General features: G+C 38.2%; 1 protein-coding gene across 1 annotated transcript in view; it reads right to left on the reverse strand.

Annotated features, from left to right (window-relative positions):
* Nucleotides 1-23453, reverse strand: part of SLC17A6 (solute carrier family 17 member 6) — a 47470-nt gene that overhangs the window by 16744 nt on the left and 7273 nt on the right. Inside the window, exons 4-5 of the mRNA XM_077820138.1 lie at nucleotides 1956-2070; nucleotides 11-98 (exon numbers count right to left, since the gene is read on the reverse strand). Coding sequence (XP_077676264.1) covers nucleotides 11-98; nucleotides 1956-2070 — 203 coding nt within the window. The remainder of the gene's footprint in view (nucleotides 1-10; nucleotides 99-1955; nucleotides 2071-23453) is intronic.

Raw genomic sequence — 23453 nt, forward strand, 5'->3', positions numbered from 1 at the left:
GGTGGCTTACCACAGAAGGACGTGGTTGCTAGCCTACTTCTTTCTAAAGGAGGGGCCCACTTGCTCCATATCCCATGGCAGGCAGGATAAGTGACACCCTGTGGAGTCGGCATTCCACAAGTTAGCATGTGCTGATCAATTAGTCGGTGTATTGTTTGTGCATTTATTTCTGTTTAAAACTAATATAAAGAAAATAATGGTCTAATAATTATACTAGAATTTCTATAGCACTGCATGGACACAATCCAACTCCTGTTTTACAGTGGAAAAACTCCCAGTGATTTGAATGGAAATTGGATCAAGCCCTATGTGTTTACTACACCATACGTACTTTAATAACTAGTTAATATTCACAGTGCCCCTGTGAAATAGGTGGTTACAATAATTATAGGTGGGGAAAGTGAGGCACAGAGGTGAAATACATGCCCAAGGGCACCCATCACATCCATGGCAGAGCCAGTATTAGAACTCTGGGCATCCTGACTTCTCCTAAATCCAGGTTTTTCCCTTAGACCATACTTGAGCTATCCTAAGTTCTAGCCACCAGTAATGTAATTGGAAAGTACAATGACATAGAAGCTAAAAATCAGCCGTTTTCCCTTCACCCTGACCCTAGAAAATAAGAGCAGTGTGATTCTGGGAGACTAGCAAATATTGCAAGTGAAGTCTTTCTCACTGTCTTTGTTGTAATAAATTTTTTAAGCACATATGAAAAAGGAAATCTGAAATCTTTAGTTGATTTCATTTTCAAATATGACTGTTCTCTCTGCAACACAGGTTTAGCCTTAACTGTATAAAAATAATGGAATTTCACTCAGAATTATTAATATTTTTATGGACCATCTTGCAACCTTGCTATATACAGTAAGTTTTTACAAAAATTTCACTTAATAGCTAATTACACATTAAAATTTGGATTTTTGCATATTTTTAGAACAGTAGTATCTTTCCTTCTTTTAATATAATATTTGATCTTCAACTGAACATAATTTTAAAATTCAAAACTTTTCTTGTTTTACAAGTTGGACATTTTTTTGTGAATTTTCAACAAGTTACGCAAAACTCCAATTAGGATGTTTCCAGAATCCATGCAAATGTTCTTCACAATCCTGCTCAGAAGCTAGTTTTGCATGCAGAAGTCCATCAAAGAGGGAAAGAGAATAGTTTAATGTGACAAGTCTAAAAGTATCTTGTTTTACTTTTTAATCTCCTAGTCTTCTTTTTCTCTTTCCCTCTTCCTCAGGAGGTGTAAAGTTCTGCCTACATAAATTAATTTGCAAGACTGGGCCTACATTTGTGCATGCAAATATATATAGTTGGATACCTCACTACCTAACTTGCACGTGGAAATATGGCTAGTACACTAACTATCCACCTTGCACGTAGCTTGTTCACCCAAATCTAAGGTTTTTATATAATAAGATGCATTCAAAAATTGGTTCATTGGTGATCTGGAGACCATGTATTCAAATCTGGTCTAAAAATGTTCATGAGACAATCAAATTTACAATACAGGCTTGACCTTGCTCCCACTGAACTCAGTTGCAAAACTCCTGCTGATGTCAATGGGTGCATGCTCAATGCCTATTATAGAAATACAAACTTGATTTTAAAGAGAGTGCTTGTTCTCAGGTGCTGGTCCACAAACTACCCTGTGTGGGAGACCACGCCCCAGATCAAGGTCTATGCAGTATTGGCTTAAGTGGGAATTAAATGGTGGTGTATGCCCTGTGCTGGCCCTCTGAACAGGGGTGGATTTTACCGTGTAATTTTATAGGCGAAAGAAAGATACATTGAAAACGTGACCTAACAGTTCAAATAGCTGCATTTCATTGCACTAGGATTCAACTCTTAACTGGAATCCTATTTTTTTCACTTATAACAAAGACTGCTGGTTAGCAACTAAAGAACATCCACAATCACATTTTCTTGTAACTCCAACTTCTTTTCCATACCTCTACAAGGCCCTGCAAGATCCGGACAAAGATGACACACCCATAATGCACCTTAGCAGCAGATGGTATTAGCATATTAAGAGTGGCAGTCAGTAATATAGCAGCCCCAAACACCCTGTAAAAGAAAACCGAGGAAATGATTGCAGTAGTGGTCAAAACAACAGAAATTTTCACATCCACACACATGTGGACACATATATGTACAGTATGTGTTAAATGAACATTCTTTACAGAGGAACATTGAAATTACCAGACTGGAGCAGACTCAGTATCTAGTCCAGTATTCCCTGATAAGTGGCCAGCACTGTATACTTCAGCATAATCAGTCCCCCTCCACACATAGGGCTCATCTTGATATGTAATAATTTGTGATTGGTTTAAGCCCTAAAGCATGAGTTTTAATATCCCTTCCAAAATGTGTATCAGTAATTATGAAGACTCTGAACCTTCTTGATACCCATATAGGTGTCCAATCACCTTTTTTGTCTTCCGAAGTTCTTGGCTTCAATGACTTTGACTTCAGCATCTTCCTGTGGCATTGAGTTCCACAGTCTAAGTAAACATTGTGTGAAAAATTTCTCCTATCAATTTTGAATTTCTTATCTTTTAATTTCATTGAATGTCTGTCCCTTTGTTCTTGCATTATGAGATACAGAAATTCCTGTTCTACCTTCTCTGCCATTACATATTTTTATCATGCCCCTCTTATTTAAACAATCCCTGTCTTTACAATCTCTCTACACATGAAAGATTTTTTCCGGGTCCGCAATAATTTTCATCACTTTTCTCTGAACTTCCTGTAATTCAGCAATACCTTTTTTAAGATGGATGACCAGTAGTGCACACGCTATTCCAGAAGAGGTCACGCCATTTATTTATATAGAGGCATTATAATGTTCTCTTATTTTTATCATCCCATTTCTTTAAGCATTCTAACGTCTTCTTTCCTTTTTTGATCACAGCTGCACATTGAGTTGTCTACAGTTGAGTTGTCTACACTCAGGTCCTGAGCTGATACCATTAATATAGAACTCTGTAATGTATACAATTGGTTTAATTGTTTCCCTCCAGTGTGCATTACTTTGCATTTATCAACACTGAATTTCATTTGCCATCATGTTGTCCATTATCCTAGCTTGATTAAGTCCCTCTGAAATTCCTCAGTCTTCTTGGACTTGATTAACATGAATAACCTTGTATCATCAAAAAATGTTGTTACCTCATTTCTCATTCCCCTCTCTTCTTTTCTGTTAATAAATATATTAAACAACATGGATACCTAGTATGGAACCTTGAGGCAGCCCATGGTTAACCTTTGGCCACAATGAAAATTGACCTTTCAGTCCTACTTTTTGCTTTCAGTCTCCTAGCCCATTTTTATCCAACACAATACCTCTCACCCTGTGTCCACTCAATTTCTTTAGTAGCATCTAGCACTGGACCTTATCAAAGGCCTTTTGGAAGTCTAATTAATGATATCAACAGGTTCTCTTTTACCCACTACTTTACTGACACCTTTAAAGAATTCTAAGGCAATGTCTATACTAGAGACTTTACACAGACATAGCTCTCCTGTTGACATAATTAAAGTACCTCCAACAAGCTGTGGTAGCTACATTAGTGGCAGAAGCTCTCCCACTGACATTGCGCTGTGCACATTACCACTTACACCAGCAAAACGTATGTCACTCTGGGGGAGGGGTGTTTTTTCACACCCCTGAGCGCATACATTTTGCTGACATAAATGGTAGTGTAGATATGGCCTAAGAGAATTGTGACACACTATATTTCTTTCTGGAAATGTTGCTGGTTAGACCATATCATACCATGATTTTTCAGGTGTTTTGTTATTCTCTTAATTATGTTATATCTATTTAAATATAATAAAACATCCAAATTAGGGTAAATGTCATTTTTTAAATGTAGTGTAACATAGTTAATGTAGTGTAATGTAATCTCTTCCTTAGGTACACTTTTTAACCTCAGTGTCTACCTGAAAACTAGTGGCCTCATTTTGAAATTACCTAGCACCCATAACTCCTTTTGACTTTCATATATGCTTAACACACCTGAAAATCAGGCCCCAAGGGCTTGACTCTTGTCTCATGCTGATATAAATCAGAAGTAACTATTGAAGTTAACAGACTTCCACCTGTGTAATTGACTGTGGATAGCTAACAATTTAGCTTGTTAATATTTAAAACAAACGGATGTGAAATATAACAATAATATTCAAACTCTTCTTCACTTTAAGAAAATGACCCACTGTAACATTCATTACAATATCTGTTTGCCTCAAAGCCTTGATCCTGCAGTCAAACAATATACAATACATCTGCTAATTTAGAGCCAAATTTTATCAGCCTTATGATGAGCAGCATTTTACTCCTCAAATAGTTTTATTGGTGCCACTGAATATTTCAAAGTGTATCAGAATCTGGTCTTTAATAATAGTGCTTAAAGTAAACAATATAGATCTTCTCATCTTTAAAGTGGTTTGCAGATATCATGTAATTAATGAGTTCTACAGCATAGATGATTTTGTGGGTATTCCATGACAATTTTGTGAAATTTATATATTCTTCCTAAAATATCATTTGTTTCCATAGCCTGCTCATTATAAAAGCTCAGAATGGCTTATATGACAGTATAACAGTTCTACAGCAGTGCTCAAAAAGCACTCAAATTTTCACTAACTAAATGTCTGAAGTAAACCACACTCATCCAAAAAATGTCAACTTTTGTACATACCATGTGAAACCTACAGCAATCATTTTGGTTAAACTAGATCATTTATAATCTTAATTCCTGTGGGGTATGTCTGTTAATACAAAATCTACACGATGCTCATAAGAGTGAAAACAATTTGAATGTTTTAAAGAATTACTTACATAACAAGATCTCAGTCTAGTCACTATCGTCTATGATTATATCGTCTTTTAGGACAAGATCCAACAAAGAGGAAGCAATTCAGCTTCCCTACTACAGAAGTGTCTGCAGGACTGTGCATAGCTCAGCTGTCTATTTTAGTTTCCATTTCTCCTACTTCTTGACATTTATGATGGGTCTGATCCAAAATTCAATGGAAAGATTCCTCAGTGGGCTTTGTCTTGGGCCTTATATGATTGTCCCTTTTGTCTCTTGATATGCATTATGTTTCTTTCTGTCACCTTGTAATTGCAAGTGGATTTGTATTGAAAAACTGATTCCTTTAAAAATGCCCATTGTTAAAATCAAATGATTCTTTTTTTTTCCCATCCTCTGCTTCCAGCCCAGAAAGTGTCACAGAGTTAGTGCTTTCCACAGAGTTGTGGCACAGAATATTGAGAAGCGCATCCCCAGCTTCCCCAAGGAGGACAGCATACACCATGATGAGGCAGGGGACTTATCTATGAGAGACGAAGAAGGTGCCCCACTCCACTGGATAGTTATTGCTGGAGCACAGTAATCTTCTGGCTCTGCATTCTGTCCCCTTCCTTTCCTGGTCCACGCTACTTGTCCACCCAAGAATGTTCCGTATGCTAGGTGGATGGTGGGATGGGAGCAGGTAGCATCCAACTGGCCATGCTATCGTTACACCATCCCAGGGTCCCCTTTGTGCCACTGGAGCTATACAAAGAGGATGCAGCCAGTGGCCAAGGCTTGGCCATTTATTTTTGAAAAGATGTACTGCTAAAATAAATCCTAGGGACCCCAATTACATAACATTTTGCTATCACATCTAGAGCTGATTGACAGGAAAGAGGTCACCAAGGCATTTGTCAACATTATCTTTGGCTAATGACCAAAACTTAGTAAGAACCAGGCCTTAGTCTGAACAAGCAGGAAGGAATGATTAGTTACAAGGAAGAATACTTCCAAAGATATGTTTGTTTCATATATATCTATTTCAGGCTACAGATTGATACAAATCCCTGAATAGGAAATTAAATATACTGTACTTTTAATTTCGACAACTGGTAAAGGGCAGCTGTACAGGAAGAGGTCTCTGTTTATATACCTTTCAACACCCCTTTTTTTCTTCTTTGTTGCTGTCTACTATCAACACTTTAAACAATGTCTAGCTCCCGACAGGATATATTTATGGCATGGCTTGGCAACATTTTCTGTATTTTTTTTCTAGATGTCTGAATTCTGTGTTAACTCTTCATTTTTTAATGTGTAGGTTTTGTTTCCTGGTTGATGAATCCCGTCAAAAGCATGTGCAGTTCATTTCCTTTCATTTTAATCAGATCCCTCCCAGATATTCAAGCATACTACAGTGATGTCATATTAAAATATTTTTTTCTTTTTACAAATGAGAATAAATTCAACTTCTTAGGAACTTCGTTTTAAAAATGCATTTTTATTATTGCTCTAGAGTGATTTTTTCATCCTCTCTAGAGCAATAGACTGTAACTGTCCTATGCAAGTGTGGCAAAAACAGAATGCAAGGTGAGTTTTTTATTTTATTCATAGGTAGGGATGAAGGGCTCTTTAGTTTGGTTTGGTTTTTTCCTTTTATTTTTTGAATAGATCATCTAGCTAAGTGTCTTGTGCAATAATAACGCACATCTTTTAAGTCTGTTCTTTCACTGATGCCTCCTTGGGCTAGACTCTCAGCTGGTGTGAATCAATGCAACCTAGTTGCAATCAGTGGAAATCACCATTCCCTTCAGCAGTCAGGCCAGGAAGGATAGTATGTTAGAAATGACCACTTCCTTATAAGGACATAATTCCCCAAATTTTCTCTGACCGGAGATTCAGAAATCAGCGTAAATTTTTGCTTTTGTGAACTGACTCCAAATCTACACTGCTGTAACTGAGTTCAGACTCCAGCCCCTAGAGCCTGTTTTCCACGGTTTAGTTTTCAGTTTAAGGCTATATTTCCCAGAATGACCTTTGTTTCAGTCTCCACCAAACAGATATAAGTTGGTTCCTTAAACCTGTCCTCTTCTAGAAGAGGAAGGAATATGAAGAATGATCACAAACATATATCTCCCAGATGGGACCTATTTAGAACTACAAATAACAGTAAACATTCAGTAGCATTTATGAGCAGATGACACAATAAACAGAGAACACCACAATGCTATTAATAACAAGTTATTTTAAATCCTAGTACCATGCTTTAACACAGCCTCTTAAAAACCTGTTCCCCTGCTATTTTTATTCTAAATGGATATGAACTCAAATCTAGGATAAAACAGCACCAAAAATTTTTATTCTGGATTTAGGCAGCTCTTTATCCTCATTCTCTGTTGCAAAATTAAAAATAGCACCATTTTAATGCCTTACTGTTTTTGGGGAGCCAGTTTTCTATTTTACCTTAAGTCTTGAGTAAATATATCCTTCTATATCTGCCTATGCCTTTTTATGCACACCCACATATATAAACAGCTTATTATTTCCTGCAGTTGAACATAGTGTTTCCTTTTGTTCATCTGTCTTTTGACCTTGTTTTGCTTATTTGTTCTCCATAGATCTCATATTCTTCCTCATTAGCAGAGTGTTTATATTTTTATAAGCCTTCTGTTTATTACTTTATATAACCCTAGTTAACCACATAGTCCACAGCTGACATTTATTCTGGTTTGAACTAAACCAGGATAGTTTTCATTTATAACATTGCTAAGTATATATTTTATGTTCCCATTTTAATAGATGTCCCCCACAGATAGGAAATGAAGTTGCAATTTTCTCAGAATATGTTATAGTCCCACAAAATCAGTTTGCTTAACATCAAAATTGGTTGATTGCTTCCTTCTAGTTATCACTCTTGCTAGTATTTTAAATTCTAATAATATTCTGATCAATATACATTAAATGCTCCTTAGCTTCAGTCCTCTTTCTCATACCTGGCTCATCTGATACAATTAGGTTCAGAATTGTCTCTAATCCTGTACTCTGCTCAGCAAAGCAGATAAGAAAGTAAACATGCACTATTTCCAGAAATATTTTCCCACTGTTTTTACTGAAATCCTATCCAGATCAATATCTGAATAATGAAAGTCCTTTGTGATCAAAGTTCTGGTCTTTTACATTTCACTCATTTGCACACTATATTCTGATCTTACTCTAAAACACATATATGTCTAAAGCAATGTCAGGATTCCCCCAATTATATTTAAAACACTTAGCTCCTATCCAAATTATCTTAGCGACATTATTATTATTTATTATTTGCCTTATGGTATCACCTCTGAGTCCCCATTGTGGATCAAGATCCCATTGTGCTAGAAGCTATACAAATGCAGAACAAGAAGATGGTCCCTGCACCAAAGAGTACCATTTTTCAAAACATCTGCTACTGCTGCATTATTCTATTTAAGCCACCCTCCCAATCCTTCCCTTAACTGCCACCATCTTTTCTTGTCTATCTTTTCCTCACTGCTCCCCATCCTACTTGGCTTTTTCAGCTCACCCATATATCACCTCACCATTTCAGAGAAAGTCAGTGGCACTTGGGCTTCTAGGTCACTAGACACTTTCTAGATTCTGGGTAAAAAAAAGTGAATCTTTTGCAGTCTCTCTTTTGGGGCTTGATCCAATGGGAGTCTATGGAAGCCATCACAAACTCTGCTGAAACACATCTGGGAACTGAAGGGACTGCGAATAGCACCTACCAAAATGTGGACCCTATCCTGGGGGGATCTGCGGTGTACTGGACATAGTACATTGGAGCGGAATCTGTTTACCTCTTCTGTTGCTGCACCAGCAAGTCAAGCAGCATTCAGAGAGAGAGACCTCTCCTCCAAATATCCTATAGCCTAGGGGAATATGCACTAAGCTGGGTGACAGGAAATCACGCGTTTATGGTCTCATCTCTGCTAGTTATAATTCTGGACACTTCATAACCTTTGTTACCAAACAAGGCCTCATACCTCAAGTGTAGACATCAGCCAAGTATTAACTCCACTTTTTAGAAATAAATTTCACAGGGTCACTTCAGGAAAAGTTGGGACTATAATTCAGGTCACTTATCAGGTAGGCCCAAGTCTTATCCAAGCAGTCATACTCCCTTTCAGAGTGAGCGTGCCAAACCTATGGGCTTAGATTATCCTATATCCAATCACTGTTACAATCACTAGATGCAACCCTCTCCCAAAGCCAGGGGTAGTACCCAGGATTACTGAGCTTCAATGTTCCACTGATGCTAACACACATTGGCAGGTTTGAATGCCAAGAGGTATGCTTATTTGTGCTTCTGTAATACAAGGAGTAATAACAGCAAAAGCAATTTTAAGGAGGAACTGGAATAGTTGAGATGGGAATGGGGGAAAGAAAAGATAATGATGACTCAGTAAGAAAGTGATTAAAATGGAAAGAAGCTGCAGAGGGAACTTGGTTTTTTTGTTCATTTTGCCTTTAAACTGATTGGCTCATAGCCCTCCTTTGAGGGAAATGAAAGAGAATAAATGTTTTTCATCTCTGGGTTTCTCATCCCCACAACTCTGCAGCTCTGCTGTTGTCAGCTGCCTTTGGCGTGCAGCTAGCACTGTATGACTACACAGTATTGTGGAGCGTTGTAGACACTGTTTGCTGCTGCCTGGGAAGAAACACCAGATCCCAAAGTGAACTGAAAATAATGGTAGTACAGATACATGCCAAAAGAGTTTCAAATTCCTTAAAGGCAGATGGGTGGCTGATTGGGTTAGAGATATGACACGGAGCAGGAGTGCAGGTTTGGAGGTGTCCTTTGTGGTGTTGATAGTGTGGACATGTGTTTAACTCCAAAGACTGTGAATGAAAGCTATTAGGATGATCCTCAAAAGCTAAGAGCCACTTCTATATGCTTTCAGATTAGGGGTCAGATTCTCAGATGGTATAAACTGGCATAGTTCTGCTGATACCATTCACTGATAGCATTGACAAATTGCTAGATAAACCATAGCTGTTATGCTCAGTATGTAAAAAGGTTGTGTAAAAATCCTATGAAAATCAAAATGTAGAATCCTTTTAAATATAAATTATTTTCACTAAATATTGTACTACTATTAGAGAAAATCCTTAATTTTGAAAATCAAATTTTTTGGTTATTTGAGAGAGACTGTTTTAGATTAAAAGACGCTAAATGGTTTAAGGAGTTCAAACCTAAACCACGCCATTTAATGCAAAACAATAATTAAAAAGATATTTCCAGGTGACAAATGATGGAACAAAATTATGAAGATTTTTTTCATGAAATTTCATGAAAAATGTAATTATTTATACACACAAGGCTCCCATTGAAGCTATTGGAAAGACTCCCATTGACTTCAGTGGAAATTGGTTCAGATCCATAACTATTTCTAAACTACAAAAGGAACAAAGAGTATTTCGCCCCCCAAAGCTGCCAAGCTCCATTTTATTTAAAAGGAACTACATACTGAAGATGAAGCTTTTTGTTTCCAAGGTTGTTCTCAGAAATAGAGAGACAACGATTCATGTCTATATTGTTACAGTAAATTACATCAAAACAATACATGGCATTTTATTCTGATCATGAAGCAGAAGCCTGAGAAGAAACAGCCCTGTTATTATATGCCAAGAAGTGAACCTGGATTTGTTTAAGAATCATAAAATAACAATTAGTATATTACTGAAGCCTATAACTGTGTTTAATTGTAAATGATTATGCAAATAAAGCAGTGATTTATTCTTAATTGGCCAAATCTTTAAGTCCCAAATCTTAAACAATTTATTTAACACATTTATTTTCTTATTCTCTTAGTGAATTATCCACAGCCTATTTGTTACTTACAAGCTGCTAATCATCACCATTTCTTGGAGTATTCACTATTCATAATTTTGTCATTCTTACTCTTGTTTCTGCTCCTGGATTGGTCACCTCCCATACTTTTCCAGACGATTGTGTGAATACTTCCAGTGTGCACATTTGTGTGAATGCCTTTGTACAAGTATTCACAGTATGTTGCCTTTCCACATTCATTCTTGAAAACAAAAATGGAATGTTTGGGGGAAGCCAAAGTGAATTAATAGTTTGTTATTGAAATGAAGGTTTGCAAATGTGACTCAATGAGGTTTGTGCCTGTTTGAGGCTCTGAATAGAAACTGTAAAAGGACTTCATGATTTAGTACTACACAACTATATAACAACTTTTTCCTCAGTGCTTTGATGTCTTAGATCCAGATCTCTGTTGCCACAGAAAACCCTTTGGGAGCGGATTAAGGAAAAGGGAAAATCCATGAGTTTCCCTTTGCAAAGTTTCTCCAAACTCTTCCATCAAAGTGAGGTGGGAGTGTTGCTCCCTGTGGAAGAAGCAAGGTATTTGCCATCCAGAAATGTGGATAGGCTGGTGGATTGGGAAGATGCCTATTATTGCACCTGCCACTACCCCTTCCTCCCAGATGATGCATCCACCTTTGTGAAAAGTACAAATATTGCTAGAAATGAAAGCAGTTTATTTTTTAAAAATGCAAAAACTCCCAGGACCAGATCCTTAGATGTGTTCGAAGTCTGATTGCTGAGCACCTGAGGAACGAATATAGGTTGCTTTCTGCTATCTTTCCACCATGCTGATTTGGGGGAAAGCCGGGGATAGTTCATCTCCCAGTGCAAGTTAGAGCAAGGCAGCTTTAACTTGCCCAGTTGATAATGCTCAGTGGGACTATTCTGCCAGCCCACAATTACTGGAGTGTAACATCCTGTGCCCACAACCTATCCTACTCTTTCCTATCCCTGGTACATCTACAGCAGAATACCAGCAGCAGGTAGTATATGACTAGCTACACTGTCTTTACATAACCTAGGAAATCCCTTGTGTAATTCTCATACAGCAAATTTAAGACAGCCCTCCATTTCTTTTTCAGTGCAAGAACAATTCCAGGGGACATAGCAGAGGCCAGGATCTGGCCCAGAATGTGCAGACACATTGATGGCCAAATCCTGAGATGTGCTGAGCACTGGCTGAACACTTACACCTCCCACAATTTTAGTTGTCAGTTGCACATATCTTTTCCCCAGCTGCTTCACTAAGAACCCCCACTCCAAGAAGGCTCTGGGGACAGCAGGCTGTATGGGGAGTTCTTAGTAGCCTGGATAGTGACTATAGGAATTGTACTTTCAAGGAGAGGTAGTGGGCCAGGGGGCTGTGTAGAGGTAACAAGCCTCTGTGTGGAAGACCATTCCTTCTGGTAGATTCTGTAGGATCCGCAAATGATCTGCTCATTCCACCCTTGATGGATTTAAGGCAGGTATTTAAGCATCCTCTTTTCTCCAGACTAATTTATTTTTGTCAAGACTAAATCCATCTGAGTTTGCATCAAGGTACAAGTGCATACAAATCTGGTTTAGAGTATTAGTACTTCAGTGATCTGCACTTGTTTTGCAACATGAATCAGGTCATATGTGGAAGAAAGAACAAAACACCCAAAAGCTAACTGATTCACCATAAGGAGTCCAGACATTATCTAGAAGGGCTAGACTGAGTGGCATAGTGAAACTCCAGGGGTGAGTTTAACAATCCAGTGCATCACTAATGCATAATAACTTCTGCCTTTATTTTGCTATGAGCCACTTAGAAGACAATGGCAAAATTCCCACTGACTCTAATGGCCCAGATGTGGCCCTATGTGACTATCAAGCTGCCCTCTCCATTGTTTGCTCACAGGCTGGTTTTGAAATGTGAATGTATATTTTGGCATTGCTGGAAGACATTTATTGATCTATGGGAGGGTAACACTCAACCCAGGGGTTTCACTTTACAGCTCAATACAATCTTCTAGTTCTAGCTAATGTCTTGACTCATTCTTTCTAATACATTAACTTTGGGATGCCTTAGTCCTTACATATATAATCTGGTAGATCATGTTGCAATACAAGAGAAGCTCATTCGAAGTACCTTACTAAAGCACTTGGTCTCATTTTGTTATTCCCACTTTTCTCTCTTGATTTTAGATGCACTTGTTGTTTTTAGAATTAATCCAGTGTGTTTTAATCTAAAATACTTTGTGGAATTTTTTTGTGATATATTTACCATGTGGAGGTCCCAGAGGCATCTCATCTAGCTAAATTGTATGTTTATTTATGCTGCTTTATCCCAAAGTGTCATTCTGTACAGATTATGGCCATGTTCTGTGCTGACGTACACCAGCAAAGTATTTGGTCCAATGTTCAGTTCTAATTTACAGCCTACTTTTGCTCTCATTTTTGATGGTCATAACTGCACATGCAGGGCCAAATGATTAATTCAATTACACTGATATAAATCTCTGAAATTAACTCCATTGGAGTGAATGTTGGTACTCTGAATTTGGTAATGTAAGTGTTATTGCCATTCTGGTTCAGATCAATGGTGTGGCTAGTCCAGTTTCATGTCTCCAACTCTGACAGGTACCAGATGTTTCTCAGTAATGGAGAAAGTTCTGTCCTAAACCCTGGTGGTTAGTGTTTGATGCCCTGAAGAATGGGGATAGATGTTCCCTATCCCTTTTTATTCCAGCTAATGCATTTGCAGATTATATTCTTTTCATTTTAATCCTTTTCTGACTCCTACTACATTGTTTGCCTCAATAATATTTTGTTATAATGAGTTCTACATGATGATAATGTAGTGTGTTTTTTTTTAAATGTATTTCCTTCTACCAGAGTTAAAGGGTTGCCTCTTGGTTTCACTGGGTATCTCCTTGATCACATATATGAGAGAGGCTAATTAGGAGCACCTGACTGACCTTTTCTACACACTTCATTATTTAATATGCAACTATCGTGTCACTTCTTATTCGTCTCCTCTCTAAACTAAATAATCCTAATAATCTCTTTAATCTTCCTTTATATGGATGCCTTCTCTTGCTTCTAATCACAGTGATTGCCCTTCTCTGGACCTTTTCTATTTCTGTTCACTCCCTTTTTAGAGATGGGCTGACCAGAACTGAACCCAGTATTCAATGTGAGAGCATACCACTGAGTGATTTTAGTGGCATTCTGATATCTTCATTATTATTCTCTGTCCCTTTTTTAATATGGCCTAGTATCTTGCTTGCTCTATTAACTATTGCTCTGCAGTGAGCCTGAGCACATGTTTCTACCGTGCTGTCCACAATGGCAATTTATACCAATATAACTGATGACAGAATTTGGCTTGCAATGGCTGCTGCTATATGTACAACCCTAGGCATGCAATTGGGTGTGCATTTCTGCATGATCACCAGGATCTCTCACCACTGCACACTTGTATCTTTAAGCCTTAGGAGAGAGGAAATCCCCTACCTTTTTATACTCTTCCTATATTTACTGAAGTATTTTCACCAGGAAGAACAGCATTTCCCACATCCATTCCCAAACAATCTCAGACCAAACTAATACACTGTGTTTACTTTTGTTCACCATCCCCTTCCTATCCTTTTGTGATCTTCACATCATTTCAAGCAAAGACTGGAGCTGTCTGTCATCACTGATAACGTGCAATATGGTGGATACCTTTTTGGTGTATTTCAGCATTCTTAGTTCCTTCTGGGTGAAATACAACAACACGCATGTAAAACCTAATGAAACAAGCTTTATGTGTGAGAACCATTGGGTTTGCTGGGACAACCCACAGGCAGGGTACAGCCACCACTCTACACCAGCCCTTGCTTGGAAGCAGGATTTGTGATCCATATGAATTATGCGTAGGAATACTGTGTCCGTGTATTCATGGACCCAACTGACCAGCCACTTCTCCTCACTCAGCCCACATTCTCCCTCAACACTAGTCCATCCAGAACTCACACAGCCAAACTAGTGGGTGAATTTCACCCTAGGTAGAGATTCATAAGGGCTTAATCCTCCATAGAGAAGGTGTAGAGTATGTTTTCACTGCAGAGTAACATAACAGCCATACTAGGTGAGACCAATGATCCATCTACCCCAGAATCCGGTCTTCCGACAGTGGCCAGTGCCAGACACTTTAGAGGGTATGAACAGAACAAGGCAATTTATCGACTGATCCATCTCCTGTCATCCAGTCCCAGCTTCTGGCAGTTAGAGGCTTAGGGACACCCAGAGCATGGGATTGTATCCCTGACCATCTTGGCTAATAGCGACTCATGGACTTATCCTCCGTGAACGTATCTAATTCTTTTTTGAGCGCAGTTATACTTCTGGTCTTCACAACATTCCCAGACAAGTCATGTTCTCAACTCTCAAGTTAGTCCTTTCAAGTTACCCTCGCACAAGCAAGAGCAGCCAGACTGCAAACAACACTCAAGTTGCTGTGTCCGCACAGGCACTGTACTCTCTCATGTGCGACACTAAGAATACTGGATGCACATCCCATGCTTCTTAGCACCACAGTAAGATGAGCTACTCTATTAATTCTTTCCTAGTGAATTCTGGGATCTGTCTTTTCCGGGCACACAGGGAGAATTGTGGGAAGGCATTGGAGGACTAGTGGTACTCATGTGGAATTAGCCTGTGTGCACTATACACAGTAATTGTGTTAGCAGCTGAGGAATCATGCTAATTCAGGCCTTAGTCTATACCCCCTCTTGGGCCAGCCAACTTGAGTTAAAAGCACCACCACACATGATTTAAAAGGTTTTGTGTGCGTACAGGACTTAAACTAGGAAGAAACCCCAAGTTATAAAATGAGATAACTGCAGCGAAGACAAGTGATTTGATATCTACACTGCTCATTTGGTGTGAGGACTAAATAGAACACTAATTGTGCTGACATGAAGTCTTTGCTCACACTGGCACTGGGGTGCAGCCACCTTGTTTTCTCTACTGCATGCTCTGTGAAGGCTTGCAGGCTCAAGGCCTGAGAATTTGCAAAGACCCTGAATATCACATATTCTACAACAGTCTAGCAAAGCATTTAAGCACATGCTTAACTGGAAGTCAATGGGAATACTCACATGCTTAAAGTAAAGCTCACACTTGTGTGCTTGGGGCCAAGGGGAGACACAGTAACAATGTCTACTGGGGAGCACTGTGTCCCATGGAAGTCCAACTTGGGTGTTATATCTTCGCAGCAACATGGGTACACAATCCAGCCTTAATTAGAACTAGATATGGTTCTCAGATTTAATCATAACTTCTATATTTAGTAGGGCTGTCGATTAATCGCAGTTAACTCATGTGATTAACTCAAAAAAAAAGTAATCACACTGTCAAACAAGTGAAAACCATTTGAAATTTATTAAATATTTTTGGATGTTTTTCTTCATTTTCAAATATATCAATTTAAATTACAACACAGAATATAAAGTGTACAGTGGTCACTTTATATTATTTTTTATTACAAATATTTGCACTGTAAAAATGATAAAAGAAATCGTATTTTTCAATTCACCTCATAGTGTAGTGCAATTCAACTGTAGCTCAATCTCTTTATCATGAAAGTGCAACTTAAAAATGTAGGGTTTTTTTCTTACATATCTACATTCAAACAAAACAATGTAAAACTTCAGAGCCTACTAGTCCACTCAGTCCTACTTCTTATTCAGCCAATCGCTAAGAGAAACAATTTTTTTTTAATTTGTGGGAGATAATGCTGCCCATGTCTTAATTACAGTGTCACCTGAAAGTGAGAACAGGCATTTGCATGGCACTGTTGTAGCTGGCGTCGCAAGATATTTACGTGCCAGATGCACTAAAGATTCATATACTTCTTCATACTTTGGCCATCATTCCAGAGAACATGCTTCCATGCTGATGACGCTCATTAAAAAATAATGTGTTAATTAAATTAGTGACTGAACTCCTTGGGGGAGAATTTTATGTCTCCTGTTCTGTTGTACCCACATTCTGTCATATATTTCATGTTATAGCAGTCTCAAATGATGACCCATCACATGTTGTTCACTTTAAGAACACTTTCACTGCAAATTTGACAAAATGCAAAGAATCTGAAATGTCTTCCAAAACCTAAGAAGGATGAGGCATGGAGCATGCTTTCAGAAGGCTTAAAAGAGCAACACTCTGATGCAGAAACTACAGAACCCAAACCACCAAGAGAGAAAATCAACCTTCTGCGGAGGCATTTGACTCAAGATGAGGAAAATGAACATGCGTCGGCCCGCACTGCTTTGGATCGCTATCAAGCAGAACCCGTCATCAGCATGGACGCATGTCCTGTGGAATAGGGGTTGAAGCATCAAGGAACATAAGAATCTTTAGTGCATCTGGCATGTAAATATCTTGCGACGCTGACTACAACAGTGCCATGCAAACGCCTGTTCTCACTTTCAAGTGACATTGTAAACAAGAAGCAGGCAGCATCTTCTGCAAATGAAAACAAACTTGTTTGTCTGAACAATTGGCTGAACAAGGACTTGTAGGCTCTAAAGTTTTACATAGTTTTATTTTTGAATGCAGGTTTTTCTTGTACATAATTCTACATTCGTAAGTTAAACTTTCATGATAAAGAGGTTGCACTAATAGTACTTGTAGTAGTGAATGGAAAAATACTATTTCTTTTGTTTTTACAGTGCAAATATTTATAATCAAAAATAAATATAAAGTGAACACTGTACACTTTGTATTCTGTGCTGTAATTGAAATCAATATATTTGACAATGTAGAAAACATCCAAAAATATTTAAATAAATGGTATTCTATTATTGTTTAACATTGCGATTAATTTATTTGTTTATCACATGATTAATCGCGCAATTAATTTTTTTAATTGCTTGACAGCCCTAATATTTAGACAAACTACCATCCATCATTGTACATTGCCCACCATATGCAAACATTTTCATGGGTTAGATGGCACTACAGGAGAGTGACATTCAGCATTGTCACTGATGTGTGTGATCTTGAGAATTCGGTCAATTAACTTGGTCGAAGAATTCTGAGACACCTATTTGGAGATACTGTTTTAAATGCTTATCTTCATTGCATTAAGAGCACAACTCTTTTCAAGGTGAGGAGCAGGTATGTCACCGAGCTGACATAATCCTGACCATGAAGAAAAACAGAACTTCTCAATAAGTTTAAGATTTATATCATTTAGTGGTTCTCTTCCAATCCCATTTTATTTACCCTTCACTAGAAGTATTGAGAGAGACTTCACATTTCCAGAGACTCTTCAAGATTGATCCCTAAGGTATAGTCTCCAAATTGTCTTTAATGTGTCTCAACATTTTCAGAACATGATGATGGCGTTGCATTAGTCTGAAGGTATTTCAGGAAACATTAGATGCAAAGTTAAACACATGTTTAATTACTTAAACAGGAATAGGATGGCTCATGTTCAAAGTTGAGCACATGCCTAATTACTTTGCTGAAATGGCCTCCAAGTACAAATGATACAGAATAAGCCCAACAAAACTGGGATTGTTCCATGAATATCAGAAAGGCTTACCAACCTAGCTGCTAAGCAAGACAAATACAAGAAGCTACCACCAAAATTAGAAGTGAACTCTTATCCTTAAAGCTTTTGTTTTGTCTGTGCTTGTCCATGGTGCTGTTAGCCTTCAGGCTGGTCCTGTTAATAATGCGGTGTATCTCAACGAGCTGTGCCAGAACAACAATTTTGCGCATCATCTAAAAAATGTGATGAAACCAGCTATTTCCATGCATGCAGCTACATGGGATGGGGGAGGTGTCTGTGTGCTACTCATACTAAATCCTATTTTAAGCCTTTTGTGAAACATTAATATGTAAAAGCTGATCCCTCAACATCTAATCCAATCTAATAAAGGATTGGCTGCATTATTAATTTTGCCACACATCTGAGGCCTGCTTTTATCAAACAAAAAACCCCACCCAAATCCCTTGGTGAATCGTTAAATTGTGAAAATGGCTTCATCATTCATGACAGAAAAATGGAAGGATCCAGAGCCATATGGCACAGGGAGCAGCACCACCAGCCACCCTCATGAGTGGTACTTAAAAGGCTCTGCAACACAGTGGGGTGACAGAGACTTCTTAGTGCTTTGTGCTGTGTTGGCTGCTCTGACTGGAAACAGAAGCGGCATGCACCTGTGCCTGGCAGCATAGCCCAGTTCAAGCTGCATGGTTGTGAAGTGAACATGAAAGGAAGGGTTGGCAGGAATAGCCTCAGGGGTTATTTTATAATGCAGTTACATTAGAAGGGAAGAAATTAGAACTTGCAGAACCAAACCGGAAATCAAACATTCCTACATATCCCAGGTACAGTATGACTCATGTATTGTTTGTTAAATATAACAATACTGTATGTTAAATATAAGAATACTTTGTTACTTCTGTATACAAAATGAGTGTGGAATAATTTATCCTGCAAAAAAGTGAATATAAAGATATTAAGCTGCAGTTACACTTTGAATTCAGAATACCTTAGTTTAGAAAGATTTGGCTTTACATTATTATTTATTATTTTATTACTATTATTTTACTAATTAGGGATCGGTGACAATAATAACAATTTCAGTCTCACTCTAATGCCACAGTTCAGATTAAAATATTTCTGACCTTTTGGGAAGAAATGCATTGATATATCTGTATGGAATATAGCTCAATTTGTTCATGCAAGTAATCTCAGTGGAATCAAAAGGATTACTTGCTGTGAGAAAGGGTGATCAGAATTCAGTCCTTACTGCTTGGGTGAATTGGATTTTAAAAACTGAAATAAAAGGAAGAGCTTGAAGTCACAGGTTGCTTTATATATTTCTATTTAAGCCATCATGAGAAAATGCTATAGAACTTAATAGAAATTAAATTAACAAAGGTTCTACAGAAATTCAGCAGCATTCTGTGAAATGAACTAAAAACATATTAGGCCAGCTGCTTTAATGGAACTATACCCATTTACACCATCTAAGAATCTGACCCATGGGATTTAACAGAGAAAGAAAATCTTATGTCATTGCCATAGAATTTCATAGGTTGTTTCTTTCCTTTTTTAAAATCATTATCTTCTGTTATATTTTACATGATTTTTCATAAGGGAAAGTTCTAGCATCTGAACACTCACTATTTAAAATGTTCATGACCCTTTGTTTTACTCAACAGAAGCATGCAACTCTTTTATAGTTTGATTTTCAAAAACCAGATTTTCACAAGCAATGACTGATAATTACTCCTGCTGAATGGATCTATTTATTTATTTATTTATTGCGCTCATGACCAGTTGTGAATCTGATTGGCCATTTGGATGCTCAACTCTGTATTTTCATGTACAAACACAAGTATTGCTTTCCTACATTAAGCATGAAATTGCACACATGGGACCAGCTCCTCAGCTAGTGTAAATTGGCATAGCTCCATTGACTTAAATGGGCCTACCCTATCTAGCTGTCTATCAGTGGTGAAATCAATCAGTGGTGAAGTCAAAGGGAATTTTGGTATTAGCTTCGATGGAGCCAGGATTTCACCCTGGATTTTTAGCCTAACTTTATAAGAATGTGGTCCCATTGTTTTCAATTAAAAATCCTATTTTAACTATCGTAGATTATTAGAATTCTGAAATAATATGAAAGTGATATTACAGTTCCACACGTTTTCACTTAGGTGTTATATAGCACAACAGGTACATAAAATCACACGTTATTCTCAGACCTCTGTAGCATTCACAGAGGTGTGAGTGTAGAAGAAGGCTAAATTCAGAATTTCATTACTTTTCTAGTTTAAAGGTAAACTCCAGTTAACCCTCAGCGTTTAGAGATAGAGATTTACATCTCTGAAGGATGCGCAAGTAGATAATCCTCACAGCACCCCCAATGAGTTCATCAGCATTGGTTCATTTACAAGCACTGGCTTGGAAATGGAAGGCACAAGGATTCTCTCCTCTATTTGAATGATCCTGTCACAATTATAGGAGTATCCCTTCCATTCACCTCCAGGGCTGCACAGTGCCCAAAAGGGGAGTGAGAGTGGCAAGAAGGAGTCAGGCCCATATGCCTCCCCCTGCGCTATCTCCTGGAGTGTGACCAGCACAACAGGGGAAATAGTTAACATTGGTTCACTCCTCTTGTGTGCCACTGAGCTCTGGGAGGACATCAGTCTCCCTGCATCAGAATTCCTCCTGCAGCTTCCCATTAGGGCATTAGGCAGTAGATTCCCACAATGCATGGCCTGCCTAAATGGCACCATTGAACTGTCCTAAGTGAGTTGTTTCACACCATCAGTCAGTGTTAGCACAGGATAAGAACTAAAGAGTTCTTTTTGTCCAGTCCTGTTCTCACCCTGTTAGATAATGTTGCCTCTACAAGGTAAGAGGTTGGTTGTGTAAAACCTTTGTCATGAGATTTATCACTTTGGACCCGATTCTGCATTACACTCCAGCCACTTTGTACCACTTAGGTGATGCAAAGGGTCCAGATCCTTGCTGCAACCCATCAGTGGAAAATCCCATGATGGGAGTGGGAACTCCCACTAGAGTTGACTCATGTGCTAACTACTCCCCTAGTATAGGGAAGAGGATATATGGGAAAGGAATTGATAGAGCTCCACTATACTATTAGTCTTTCATTGATTTAAATTCTGATAGGGAAATCTGCACTTGTGCCATAAGGTAATGCAGTCCCTAGGCTGCTCTAACAAATGATGGGTCTGGACTGGCACAGAATAAGTGATTGTAACTGGTTCCCCAATACCCTTCTCCTGCATCAAGCAGAGGTTAAACTCAAGGAACAATTGAGCCCTCTGACTTAAGCACAACCATTCATGTGTTAAGATTTGCAGGACTGGGCCCTAATATCCTATGATGTATGTTTAATCAACTGATATACTAGTGAAACGAAACAAACTACATCAGCTTCTCTAGACTATGGTGTAAGGGTAATACTTAGAAAATATTCAGTATAATGTCATTGCTGTGCTACAAATGGACAGTGAAATTAATTATTGAAAAATAATTTCTGCATGTTTTTACCAAAATATCCCACCCCCCGCATGGTTATAAAATACCTAACCATCTTGGTCATCAATTTTATATAAGACATTTTTAATTATAAGAGCTCAAGAACTCCCAAACCACAAATCATATTCATTTATTTATTATCTAACAAAGCTTCAATCAGTGTAAAGTGCATTTGCTTTAAAAATCTCTGTTGGTCTGAGATGAACCATGATTATTTTTATGGCCTAATTCTAAATTCTGAGGGTTAGGGTTAGAGAACAGTCAGCATTTCATGGAGTGCTATTCACTCAGACACTGTGAAATGCTGTCAGTCCCTAATGTTAGGCACTCTTGTGGGGAACCACTATAATATTGGCATTCAAACCTTTAAAAGCATCCAGATATGATTTTTAGGGCTTTCAGTTGGCAGTAACTTGCATTGTGAATTCTGACTCAGTTGATTTAGCAATGCAGAAAAGTGATACCAAAATTCTGCAGTGGAATTTTCCTGGTTTTACAGAAAATATTCAAACAAATTTTAAAAAATGCAAATATAATTGTGCGCTCATTTCCTGCCCTCCTTCCTTGGGATGCATTTTGCTGTAAGTTATCCTGAGGAAATCCAGAGTGAATCCAATAAAACCAATAATAATTAATACTTGTCATTTCTAGACCTTAGGGCAAGTAGTATGAGCTTGAACTTGCTCGTCTTGCATGAGACCATCAATGGGCATGGTATTGTAACTGATCTATAGTATATTTGTGCATGCACATTTTTCTGGAGTAGTTCTTGGAATCCACCTCTCCTCCTTTGGCACAGCAACCTCAAGGGCCCTGTGTCATGACAACATTTCCTCCAGCTAAGGATCTATCTCTCTCTCTTTCTGCAAATCCCATTAATTCCATTCCCAGTATAAATTAGCCCTGGGAGGAAGGTAGTGTTGTTTAATATGAGAAGTTGAACAGAAGTGAGCTCACTAGTCCTACAATATTCCCAGAGCTTGAGAGTCTGGGGAGAAAGAAATTGTTAGTCCTGAATCCTAGGTGGCAGAGGACTGCCACAAAACTACCAGAATGGTCCCCTGTACTCCATGCTATTAATATCTTAAGGTTTAATCAATGGAAAGATTATCTTTACTTGGAGGAAATGTGAAGCCTTGGGACTTTGTTCAACCCTAAATTCCTGTTCTCTGCTCTCATTCTTTGCAGTTGATGTAACATCAACATCCTCCAATGGCAGAACCTCCTCTGGGAGAAGAGATGACTCTTGCATTCTAGCCGAAGGGATCTCTGTTCCATTTTTAGCTACTACACAGGGAGATGCAACGTTTGAAACTCGTTGTTAAAAATGAGCTTTGGCACTTAGGGCCTGATCCTGATTTTGTAAAGTGCTGATTCTGTCTTGTGAGTCACTAAATGCATTGAAGTCAATGGGAGTTGAGGGTGTTCAGCACAACAGAGGATTAGAAAGTCCCTCAACAATGCAAATCACAATGAAATATACAATGCCAAACCCAGCTCCTACTACTCATGAAAATAGTCCCATTGACTTCAAAACTGAAAATGTTATTGGAGTCAATCAAGAACAATTCAAAAATATATTTCTGAATTGTCCAAGACCATTATTTTCTTTGCCACCATTGTCAGTCTTGTAAATGTATTTATCTTTGAACTAAAACATCGATCTAATTATAGGGATATACGGATTTCTTATTTAAAACCAGACAGTTCTTGAAGGAACAAGAATCTCACTGTTGCAATGTGAAAT

This window comes from Eretmochelys imbricata, chromosome 6, assembly GCF_965152235.1.
Source record: "Eretmochelys imbricata isolate rEreImb1 chromosome 6, rEreImb1.hap1, whole genome shotgun sequence".
In the NCBI taxonomy this organism is placed as follows: Eukaryota; Metazoa; Chordata; order Testudines; family Cheloniidae; genus Eretmochelys; species Eretmochelys imbricata.